This window comes from Neoarius graeffei, chromosome 24 (genome assembly GCF_027579695.1).
Source record: "Neoarius graeffei isolate fNeoGra1 chromosome 24, fNeoGra1.pri, whole genome shotgun sequence".
Classification (NCBI taxonomy): domain Eukaryota; kingdom Metazoa; phylum Chordata; class Actinopteri; order Siluriformes; family Ariidae; genus Neoarius; species Neoarius graeffei.
Window position 1 is genome coordinate 3,525,031 of NC_083592.1, and position 12,702 is coordinate 3,537,732.

The following is a 12,702-nucleotide window of genomic DNA, read 5'->3' on the forward strand; positions in this document are numbered from 1 at the left end:
TAAAGGAAAGTGTTTCTCCGACCTCTCAGGATTCGCCGCTCGCTCACAGGCAGCACTAAATCCTTCCCCTCCCCCAAGCTGCTGTGCTGAACCACGCAGGTGTATTTGTGTCTCTGCAGCTCCTCAGCTGGGACTTTCAGAATGCTCCTCTTCTGGAAGCTTCCATCCTGGTTGGGTAGCGTCTCTGTGAGCTCCACGTCCTCAATCAGGTCCTCTCCGTCCTTCTGCCAGGTGATCATCACTGCTTTGGGGAAGAAACCTGTAGCGTGACACACCACCTCTGGAGAAGGAGAGCGTTTGTGGAACACTGACGCCTCGGGACGAACTGCAGAGACACACAGACGCAAATATTACAGCATTCTTCTTTTTCCCTTCATTTATAAACGCCTCATGTGACCCTGATGAGGAAAAGTTTGTATCCCCGGTGAGGACGTTTTCAGTGTCGTCCTTAACACCAGTCTGTGTGTTTTAGTGAAGATGGAAACAATAGAACGGTTTCTGCAGGAAAGGAGGAAAGTTTTCAGCACAAATGTTTACTTTCTTCATATTTTAGGAAAAACGTCCCCTTTTTTTGCTTTAATGTTTTTCGTGACTTCCTTAATAAATATAACGAGCTCTAATCGTTAGTAAAGTTGTGTGGCGTCTCTGTGAGTCAAACACACACCGATAGAGTTTATTTCACTTTAATGAACTCAAAACGTTCCTCATTTACTGAGAGAGACGTCGAAGTGCCGCATCGTTCAGTCGGAAAAATCAACACACACACTCATGGGACATGGAGGGAAGGGGCGGAGCTTCCAGAGCCTCACACCTGTCAATCATTCCCGATTCGTATCTGGATTCTCTCAGGTTTCATTTGTGTTGAAGGGGAAAAGGGGTTTTGTGTGTGTGAGAGAGAAAACTCACAGCAGCGTACTCTGATCTTACAGTGGGGAGCGAGGACAGAAAATGTGTAAAAGTCTGTAAAGAACACGAGAAAAACTCGTTTTACACAAAACTATTGAGACAGAAGTGGAACAGGATTTTCCCTCACAGTCAAATTAAATGTTACTCGTCATGTGATCAACGTTTTTGTCGACAAAGACGTGAAAGACGGTTTAGTGTTGGACAGAAAAATATATTCATATTTAAACACAATCTGTAAATGTGGAGTTTATAAAGAATAAACTCATTTTTCATGGAGATTTAAACATGAAAAACACGTGTGTGTGTGTGTGTGTGTGTGTGTGTTACAGTAACAGATCACACACTTTACCTTTCCTCTCCAGAGTCTCTCTGCCGTAAGACACGTACTTCTTTAACCACTCGATACAGATGTTCTCCAGGTAGTTCTTCCGGCCCACAGTGTCACCAGGATTCTTCTCCCACTTGTGTTTGGTGATCAGAGCTTGAGGTTTAGCTGCAGTCCAGGTGAGAGTTTTCAGATCCAAACTGATGAAATCTTCTCCATCATAACCGAACTGACTGTATCCTCTAGTGGTGCCGTCATCATCCAGCTCACAGCCGACCATCTCCTGCACTGTGTGAACTCCTGCATGCACATGGTTAAATGAAAACCCATTCACTACTCAAACCATTACACTATGTTTTCTACTGTTTCTTTTCTTGTCATTTATTTCATCCTTTCTAGTAGAAAAATTCTATTGCAGCCGACTTGCAAAACAGCATTTTCAGTGTGTGCTTGTGTCCTGTATTACACTGATTAATCTCACAGATCTGAGTGCAAAGCTGGACACATTCACATCATTTTAGGCTGCAACACAAACTACAGAATGCACACTAAAGAGCTTCCCTAAATAACACGAATGTCCTGACAGACTATTCAGTATGATAGTATGCAGATTGGGACAAAGCCCATAATAATCATCTGCTGCCGTTTCCTCAGGATTACAGAAGCATTAATAATGAAACAGGGTTGTTTTACAATCAGGGTACGCAAGCTAAAAATCTCATCTCATCTCATTATCTCTAGCCGCTTTATCCTTCTACAGGGTCGCAGGCAAGCTGGAGCCTATCCCAGCTGACTACGGGCGAAAGGCGGGGTTCACCCTGGACAAGTCGCCAGGTGCTAAAAATCACATTTAACACTTATTCTCTTCAATATCAAAAGACTTGACTAAATAAACTTGGTTGTTTATTGTATCCCTGTGATAGCTCTATTTACCATGCAAAAAAAAAAAAAAATTTGGTGATAACGTTATTTTTGGTGAATGTATGGCAATATATATGTCATATTTAGCAAAATTACTCGTGTCATTTAGAAAAAGTGCTTTTTTGACCACAGGTAGCTCCAAAAGGGATGCACTTAAATCATTCTTTATACCACAAAACACATATTTGGTTCCATATGATTGGAAACATAGTTAAGCTTTAATGTTGAATGCCAGTACGTTTTCAGACTATTTTGATCAAATTAGTATGTAATTGTGTCAAAAAAAATGTCCTCGCCGAGACAGCTAATTTTTCAATATAAAATAACATATCTAAAATGGGGTGGCACGGTGGTGTAGTGGTTAGCGCTGTCGCCTCACAGCAAGAAGGTCTTGGGTTCGAGCCCCGGGGCCGGCGAGGGCCTTTCTGTGCGGAGTTTGCATGTTCTCCCCGTGTCCGCGTGGGTTTCCTCCGGGTGCTCCGGTTTCCCCCACAGTCCAAAGACATGCAGGTTAGGTTAACTGGTGACTCTAAATTGAGCGTAGGTGTGAATGTGAGTGTGAATGGTTGTCTGTGTCTATGTGTCAGCCCTGTGATGACCTGGCGACTTGTCCAGGGTGTACCCCGCCTTTCACCTGTAGTCAGCTGGGATAGGCTCCAGCTTGCCTGCGACCCTGTAGAACAGGATAAAGCGGCTAGAGATAATGAGATGAGATATCTAAAATGATTATTTTCATCCTAAAATGTGGTCAAGATATTGGGACATAAATATTAGAGACAACTAACAGAAAACTTACAGCCTTATATTTAAAAGCACTATGGAAGTAGCGGATTCTGAATTGTCAAAAAAAAAAGTCCTCTCCGAGAATCACTTCATTTGTTTCTCCCAGCCCTGCTTAAAGCTACACTTAATCTTCTTTATCTTATAGCAGATTACACAAAACTACCATACACACATGTCAAAGAATTACCTGAAATCTGTTCTTTAACTTGTCCTTCACTTAAAAACCGGTACAAGAACCAGTTTGAATCAATTTGAATTTTGGACCCCTGTGACACAAACTTTGTACCCTGACTGTAAAACAACCCAACACTATTTCGCACCTTAGCATTGTTCTGTATTTGTTTGTGGATTCACAATAATGACAAGATGAGGTCAGAGAGCAAACTGCATTTACTCGTCACTTCAGCGAGTCCACTGACACGGCGCTGTTTCACTGGTCATCAACACAAGCCACACAACCCACACCTGTGTGTATTCATCTTCTACAGGCTCAACAATTACATCACTCACATTTTATTTCAGCTTTGCCTCTGCCCCCAACAGATCTAGTTCTTGTTATTAATTTGTACACCTGAAATACTATATGGATCATATTACCAAATGTTAAAATGTGCAATACAAGTAATAAACATTATTATTACCCTTAAAATATACTTCAAACCGGAAGGAAGCGACTGAATAAAGAGTATTTCAGACAGACCTCAGAAAGCCCTGGCTGTGACTTCTAAACTGTAATCAGTTCACCTGCTGGTTATTATGATTCCATATAAATCCTACAAACCTTTAAGCACTCGTTCTTGAGATATCGCGCTAATGAGCAATTCCAGCGTTATGGACGTGACACTTGAACTCAAAATGGCAACAAATGACCCAGTGCATGTTTTATTGTCTCCCAGTATTTAAACAGGTGTTGCATATTTTAAGGCTGTACCATACTGGAGAAGTGATAGAACAAGAACAATCCCCATAGTACATCTAGGGCATGCCAGAAAATGGCAATAAAAGACGCGTTATGGATGTGACAGAAAAAGTATCACTTTTCTTGGGTGACTGTACATTTTTATCAAACTCTGTGAAATTGTAAACCTAATGTCGAAATGGAGATATCCATTTGATAGAGGGGTCCAAGGTGAATATTAAAAAATCTTTGTTTAAAATATTTTGTATTTCATGCAGAGTTTCGGAAGGAAAAGTCAGCGTTATGGATGTGACGAAATTCCGTTATGGATGTGACGCGTCTGAAATAGACATGGCATATGTTTAGAAAATCAGCAATTTAACCACCATAACCCTTTGAAAAACTCTCTAAATATCAGCTAAAACTATCAAAGTTCTTAAATAATATTTAGGATGGCTATTGTTTTGCTGTTTTGTGGATTTTAGCATACATTTCTGTGGCTTGTGGCAATAATATAGAATTGTACATGATCAAAGTTGATTTTAGCTTGGGGTTTACATTATAAGAAAGAAAGACTGACAGTGCCATATTAGGTTGGTTACAAATTGGTTCAACTTATTCACATCTGTAAAATAGAGGCCTAGGTGAGATCTCTGGGAGTGGTTTTGATGTATTACATGTTGCTTTATTTTTGCATGGTGAGGTTGACATTTACATGGAATTGCCCTAATGAGAGTCTCAGACAGATGAACAAACCCATAACGCAGCCACCATGTAATGGCCAAGGCATAAAAATTAGATGGCATTTACAGTACTTCGCGTCATTTCTTGATTTTTTAAAAATAACTCCTTCAGATTTCCATGCTTCACTCTAAACTGTAACGGTGTTGTATTCATCAACCTCCAGTACAAGAAGCTGTCAGCAACCAGTTCCATCCTCAGCATGACTCAATCAATCTTCTAGGACATTTGTGTGTGCAAGGACACAGGAAGTCGGGGGACTGAGGGAGCTGCAGGACCCCCAACTTTCACAATTCTTTCACTGTAACTGCTTAAATAATAATAATAATAATAATAATAATAATAACAAACAGATAAACAAATAAATTAACAAAACTAAACATAGCTTGAGTTTTATACCACAGCAGTCTGCCAACAATTACAACTTTTACTTTATTAATGAACGTGCTTCACATTTTAACTCTTCAAAGTTTTATTTAATAGTTACGGTAGGTCCTCAAGTCTTCAGCAGAGAGGATTTACACTTTCAGAAGTAGAAGCAGCTGCATGATTTCTCTCTTTAAATTCAAGAGAAAGAAAACAAGAGACTGGTGAGGGAACAACTGGATATAGCTGATCCAGTGCAATATGAACCAACTCTCATCAGGAAACTTGCTGATGTTTACAAAGCACAGACATCAGCATGCCTTCCATAAATGTTAAATAAATGCCTGCTAACGAAACTTCACCAGATTAACTTCATACATTTTCTGTGTTGAATAACACATTTTAAATCCATTTATTATTGGGCTTCGATTGTGTAGAACATCCACCGTACAAGTCCCTCTGAACGAGCCATTAGGAATTCATTCATATAAACACATCGTTTATCAAGTCTTTAAATAGTTTTAGGTCATTCCTCAATATAACTATGTAGTGCCCTCCACAATTATCAGCACCCCTTGTAAAGATTAGTAAAAAGGGTTAAGAAAGAAAAAAAAATCCCACCTTTGGTGAAGTTGCTTCACCTCACACTGGAGGGAAAAAAAAAAAGAGGGAAAAAAAATCATCCAACCTTTAATTGAAAAATTTATTCAGAGAGAAAACAAATTGCTCATCAAAAATATATATATATTTTTTGGTGAAAATAATGTGCCACTATTATTGGCACCCCTGGAAATGATAGTGAACACAATGTACCTAAAGCATGTTTCCCATTTAAACTGGACATGTTTGAGTTGATTGGAGTGTGTAGGAACTTTCAAGCTGTAATCCATGACTTCCTGATTAACTGGGGAACAAATATGAGGCGACACAGAGGCCAAATTCCATCAACACCAACATGGAAAAGATAAGGAGACACACAAACCCAATGAGGGAGAAGTGTGTTGATCAGTCAGGGAATGGGGATTTAAAAAAAAAAAAAAAAAAAAAACTCACCTCAATGTCCATTTCTCCTGTTAAGGTAGTAATAAAGTGGCCACCAACTGGAACTATTACACACTCACCTGGAAAAGGAACTGAGTTTACTTTGCCCCCACGTACACTGAGGAGGGTAAGGCGGGGGGACCCATCCCCAAGGATCAATGCTGGTGAATTACAAGAAAAAGTAAAATCTTGGGGTTTCCAAGTCTCCAAAACCCCCATCAGACTCCACTTCCATGCCAACAGATTATTTGGAAGGTACCAGAAAAAAAAAAGCCTTTTCTGTCAGTTAATCACAGACGTAAGCACGTGAAGTTTGTGAAATGCTACGACAACTTTGACTGGAACCATGTTCTCTGGTCTGACGGAACAAAAACAAAGCTTTTTGGCAAGAAAACATTTTCAGTGGGTTTGGTGTAACAAGAAGGATGAAAAGAACCCGATCCTAACTGTAAAATAAGCAGATGCCCGAATCATATCAGAATCACTTATTGCCAGGTATGTGAACACACACGAGAAATTTGACTCCGGTTTCATTTAGCTCTCTTAGTAAACATAAAAAAAAAAAGCGTAGACAAAAAGCTATGTACATGTAGAAGGGTAAATATAAAAAAGAATATATATCTCAGGGCTCTACATTAACTTTTGAAACCACTTGTCCTGTCGGGCAAGTTGAAAGGAAATTTACTTGTCCGAATGTGAAGTTGACTTGTCCGGAGAAATATCTCATCTCATCTCATTATCTCTAGCCGCTTTATCCTGTTCTACAGGGTCGCAGGCAAGCTGGAGCCTATCCCAGCTGACTACGGGCGAAAAGCGGGGTACACCCTGGACAAGTCGCCAGGTCATCACAGGGCTGACACATAGACACAGACAACCATTCACACTCACATTCACACCTACGGTCAATTTAGGCTACGTTTACATTAGACCGTATCTGTCTCGTTTTCTTCGCGGATGCACTGTCCGTTTACATTAAACCACCTGGAAACGCCGGGAAATGGGAATCCACCAGCGTCCACGTATTCAATCCAGATCGTGTCTGGTCCGGTGCTGTGTAAACATTCAGAATACGCGGATACGCAGTGCTGAGCTCTAGCTGGCGTCTCATTGGACAACGTCACTGTGACATCCACCTTCCTGATTCGCTGGCGTTGGTCATGTGAGGCGACTGCTGAAAAACGGCGCGGACTTCCGCCTTGTATCACCTTTCATTAAAGAGTATAAAAGTATGAAAATACTGCAAATACTGATGCAAATACTGCCCATTGTGTAGTTATGATTGTCTTTAGGCTTGCCATCCTTCCACTTGCAAGTGGTAAGTGATATGCGCTGGGATCACACACACAGCAGCTCAGTCCCGAAAACACTGCTTGTGCACTTCACTCGCACGCTCTGTGAGCTGCGCAGGGCCGGACTGCGCACCCTCCAGAGGGCACTCGCTGTTCAGGGTGGAGTGATTTGGAGCGCAGGATGCCTGCGGAGCCGAGCGTATCCGTGTATTGGTGGTGTTGTGTGCACACGAATCGTGTATTGGTGTTGCTCTGTGCACACTAATCGTTTTAAAAACGTTAATCTGATGATCCGCTGATACGGTCTAATGTAAACATGGGCTTAGAGTCACCAGTTAACCTAACCTGCATGTCTTTGGACTGTGGGGGAAACCGGAGCACCCGGAGGAAACCCACGTGGACATGGGGAGAACATGCAAACTCCACACAGAAAGGCCCTCGCCGGCCACAGGGCTCGAACCCGGACCTTCTTGCTGTGAGGCGACAGCGCTAACCACTGCACCACCATGCCGCCCCAGAGAAATATTTGAGGAAAAAAACCCCCACAAACTATTTGTAACCCAACAATCTTTATGGCATTTGTTTCCGAATTCACAACATATGCATAATATCTATGAATCAAAAGTAATCAATACTTGATATACTGAGGCAAAAGTTCAAAAATATAGTAAAACAGACTGATTGATACCATAATTCACCAATTATTATGCTGAAGTTCAGAAGCAATATATTCCAATAGAGTAGAAATTATGAACATAAAATTTTAAGAACAAAATAACTATACTATGAGATCCAGAAACACTAACCATTATATATACACAGATCAGTACTCTGCAGCTCAGTAACAAATATCACAAAAAGCAACATTATCATAAAATTTATGACTTGATGAGATATCACTAGTTTGGGCAAGAGAAACAAATAACAACAATGCTACAAATAAAAACAACTGAAAACAAAATTGACTGATTAATACTGTAAACCACTGATTATTATACACTGAAATCTAGTTATCAAATGACAAGATAATATATCTTGTTATGAAGACCTCCACACCTCTATTGACTCACAGATGAATGGATACAAATAAAGTTTCTATTCGTCTTCATCTATCAACCCTTGAGTTCTGCGTGTTCTGACCCCACCCTGAAGCCAACTTCAGGAGGGACATTTTCTAGTATTTTCTGGTATTTCATAGATAACTTTCCCCACTCCTCTCTCACTCCCTGTCAATCCACATGCATGCAGGCGCACATTCCAAGCCCAGCACACCCCGCCACGCACACTCGGCTATATAATGAACACCATCAACAACAATTCAAAGATTTGGAAATTACCACACACTCAACATAAATATACAGTTGAATAATGATCCTGGCGACAGAAATGCCAACAAATCCACGTGTATGACACGATTAAAACCAATCATAAACGACCATTTACTTTTCAGCTCAAATACACGAAGCGGTATTGTCCGGTTTCGCAAGTGGAATATTGCGCGTGCGCACATCGCTCTTTCCGAATAGAAACATCCGGCGATTCATCAAAACAATATGTCGAGTGAGATGCTTCGGAAATCATGTGAATAAACTGATACATTTGATATGTAACCCGAATATCGGCGTATTTTGGCACTTATCCGATTGGACAAGTAACTGAGACGATGAACTTGTCCGACAAAGTATCACTTGTCCCGGACAAGCGTTAATGTCGAGCCCTGAATATATTATATCTATATTTTTTTAATCTTTTGGTGCAAAATGGTGCATAGTGCAAGGATGACTTAGTAAATATAAATATACAGTGTGCACAGAATGATGGTATGAGTGTGGAGATATTTCACAGTCGATGTTACTGATATTTGAGTCCGGTTTTAGCTGTTCATCACAGAGACAGCCTGAGGGAAAAAAAAACTGTTCTTGTGTCTGGTTGTTTTTGCATATAGTGATCTGTAGCGTCTCCCAGGGGGGAGAAGAAGTTTAAACAATTTGTGACCAGGGTGTGATGTGTCTGCAGAGATGTTACCTGCCCGTTTACTGACTCTGGACAAGTACAGGTCTTGGATGGAGGGCAGGTTGACACCAATAATTTTCTCTGCAGACCTTATTGTCCGTTGCAGTCTGTTCTTGTCCTGCTTGGTGACCGATCCAAACCAAACAGTGATGGAAGAGCAGAGAACAGATTGAATGATGGCAGAGTAAAATTGTGTCAGCAGCTCCTTAGACAGGTTGAGCTTCCTGAGCTGGCGCAGAAAGTACAACCTCTGCTGGGCCTTTTTGATGGTGACTGTGTTGGTCTCCCACTTCAGGTCCCGAGAGATTGTGGAACCCAGAAACCTGAAGGTTTCAACAGCAGTCACAGTGTTGTTGGTGATGGTGATGGGCGGCAGGGTGGGGGGGGCTCCTCCTAAAGCCCACCGTCATCTCCACAGTTGAACGTGTTCAGCTCCAGATTGTTCTGACCGCATCAACAGACCAGCCATTCAACCTCCCATCTGTATGCAGACTCATTACCGTCTCGGATGAGGCTGATGACCGTTGTCTCATCTGCAAATTTCAGGAGTTTAACAGACGGGTCTCTTGAGGTGCAGTCGTTGGTGTAAAGGGAGAATAGCAGTGGGGAGAGCACACACCCCTGGGGGGCACCAGTGCTGATAGTCCGGGTGCTGGATGTGATGCTCCTCAGCCTCACCTGCTGCTTCCTGTCAGTCAGGAAGTTTATAATCCACTGACAGGTGGAGGAGGGCACAGTGAGCTGGGTGAGCTTGGTGTGGAGGATGTCTGGAATGATTGTGTTGAACGCCGAACTGAAGTCCACGAACAGGATCCTGGCATACGTCCCTGCAGAGTCAAGGTGTTGCAGGATGTAGTGCAGTCCCATATTGATTGCATCATCTGCTGACCTGTTTGCCCGGTAGGCAAACTGCAGGGGGTTCAGCAGGGGGTCTGTGATGTCCTTCAGGTGTGACAACACCAGTCTCTCAAAGGACTTCATGACTACAGATGTGAGGGCAACAGGCCTGTAGTCATTCAGTCCTGTGATGGTGGTTTTCTTGGGAACCGGGATTATTGTGGAGCGTTTGAAGCATGAGGGGACTTCACACAGCTCCAGGGATCTACTGAAGATCTGGGTGAAGATGGGGGCCAGCTGATCAGCACAGACCTTCAGACAGGAGGGTGACACACCATCTGGGCCGGGTGCCTTCCTGATCTTCTGTCTGCAAAAAAGCTGACAAACATCCTCTTCACAGATCTTGAGTGCTGGTGGGGGGTCAGAGGCGAGAGGAGGCAGAATAGCAGGGGGTGTAAATGGGTCTTTAATGTCTGGGGGGGGAGAGGTGTGAATGTGTCAAATCTGCAGTAGAACACATTCAACTCGTCAGCCAGTTGATGGTTCATTGCAGTGTTGGGGGATGGTCTCCTGTAGCTGGTGATATTATCCACACTGACGCCAGATCGTTGGCTGAAAGGCTGTTTTTGATCCTTTCAGCGTAGCTCCTCTTAGCTGCTTTCACCTCTTTTGTCAGTCAGTGCGTTTACATGCACATAGAGAGAATCGAATTTCTGCCGTTGCTCGACTGAAATCGAAGTTCAAAATGCCATGTATACACCTTAATTCGGCTGAAATTGAACCGAACTTGATTTCTCGGAATCGAGCTACACGACCTAGATTATGCGATTTCTGCCGAGCTACTTAGTGCATGTATACCCTATCGAGCTAGTAGTCGAGCTACTTACTTCAGCACTGCCCCTTCCGGAAGTGACGAGTGACGAGACCACAAGCGGGAAACACAACAGCCTCGGTCGGCATGACAACGCATCATGACAACGGCATGAATCTTTTCTTTTTGTGGCATTGTTTGCACTGTTAAAATTTAGCTCACTTACTGTATCACCAAATACATCTGTACAGCTGTTGCATAGCTGTGAATTGTGTACATAAACAAGTCATTGTATTTGTGTGTGTGTGTGTGTGTGTGTGTGTGTATCTTTTATATATATATATATATATATATATATATATATATATATATAAATATATATATATATATATATATCCATCCAACATCTGAAGAATGTCAATAAAAACAAAACAATTGAACTTTTTGTGTGTTTAAGACAAGTTAAATTGTAAGCAAAAAAAATATTTTTTGTAAGCAAAAAATGGACTTTAGAAAAATATACAATTGTGCAAAATAAGTTGTCTTACAAAACAGTGGTCTGCGCTGGACAGTTTGTAGCCATACAGTCTGTTAGAGCAAGCATAACAGCTTGAGCACGGAACTGCCAGTGTTGCCAGATTGGGAGGTTTTAAGTGCATTTTGGCGGATTTGAACATGTTTTGGGCTGGAAAACGTCAGCAGTATCTGGCAACACTATAGGTCTTCTTCATGACAACAACCGGAAGTGTACCAACACGATGGGGCGTGTAGCGCCACCTGTGGCTCGGGTGCACAATGCACCTTACACAATAGCTCGATTTCACAGTTGCATGTAGGATTGGATTTCTCTGGCACCCTGCTGGGACCCTTTGCTCGATTACCGACAGTAGCTCGATTTGGATGTGCATGTAAACGTACTGAGAGTGTTTCTGGCCTGTTTGTACAGGACTCTGTCCCCACTTCTGTAGGCCTCCTCCTGGGCCTGGCGAAGCTGCCTGAGTTTTGCGGTGAACCAGGGTTTGTTGTTGTTGTTGTATGTGCGGAAGGTCTTGGTGGGCACACATATATCCTCACAAAAACTGATGTAAGATGTCATAGTATCAGTCAGTTCATGCAGGTCTGAAGCTGCAGCCTCAAAAACACTCCAATCAGAGCAGTCAAAGCAGGCTTGTAGTTCCACTTTGGCCTCATTGGACCATCTCCTCACCATCTTAACTACAGGCTTAGCAGATTTCAGCTTCTGCCTGCAGGTCGGGATAAGATGAACAATGCAGTGATCAGATAGTCCCAAGGCTGCACGGGGGACAGAGTGGTACGAGGCCTTTAAAACAGTCACTACGTTTACATGCACATAGAGAGAATCGAATTTCTGCAGTTGCTTGACTGAAATCGAAGTTCAAAATGCCATGTATACACCTTAATTCGGCTGAAATTGAACCGAACTTGATTTCTCGGAATCGAGCTACACGACCTAGTTTATGCGATTTCTGCCGAGCTACTTTGTGCATGTATACCCTATCGAGCTAGTTGTCGAGCTACTTCCAGAAGTGACGAGTGATGAGACCACAAGCGGGAAACACAACAGCCTCGGTCGGCATGACAACAGTAGTAGCGAGCAGCAGAAGAGGTCAGGAGGAACAAATGAAGAAGAGAAAATGGCGATGTAGAGCTCTCTGAAGTGTGGGTGGAGCACAGAGGACGGCGGGACAAAGCTTCTGGTACTAATAGGCTTTTTATTGCCAGACTTTTCAGTTTAACAGCCTACTTTTAT

General features: G+C 42.4%; 1 protein-coding gene across 4 annotated transcripts in view; it reads right to left on the minus strand.

The window, feature by feature from the left end:
- Positions 1-12,702, minus strand: part of LOC132872766 (H-2 class I histocompatibility antigen, Q9 alpha chain-like) — a 70,107-nt gene that overhangs the window by 2,073 nt on the left and 55,332 nt on the right. For all 4 annotated transcript variants that reach the window (XM_060907833.1, XM_060907832.1, XM_060907834.1 and 1 more), the window contains 2 exons: positions 1,256-1,531; positions 23-325 (listed from right to left, as the gene is read on the minus strand). In XM_060907833.1, the coding sequence (XP_060763816.1) occupies positions 23-325; positions 1,256-1,531 (579 nt within the window). The remainder of the gene's footprint in view (positions 1-22; positions 326-1,255; positions 1,532-12,702) is intronic.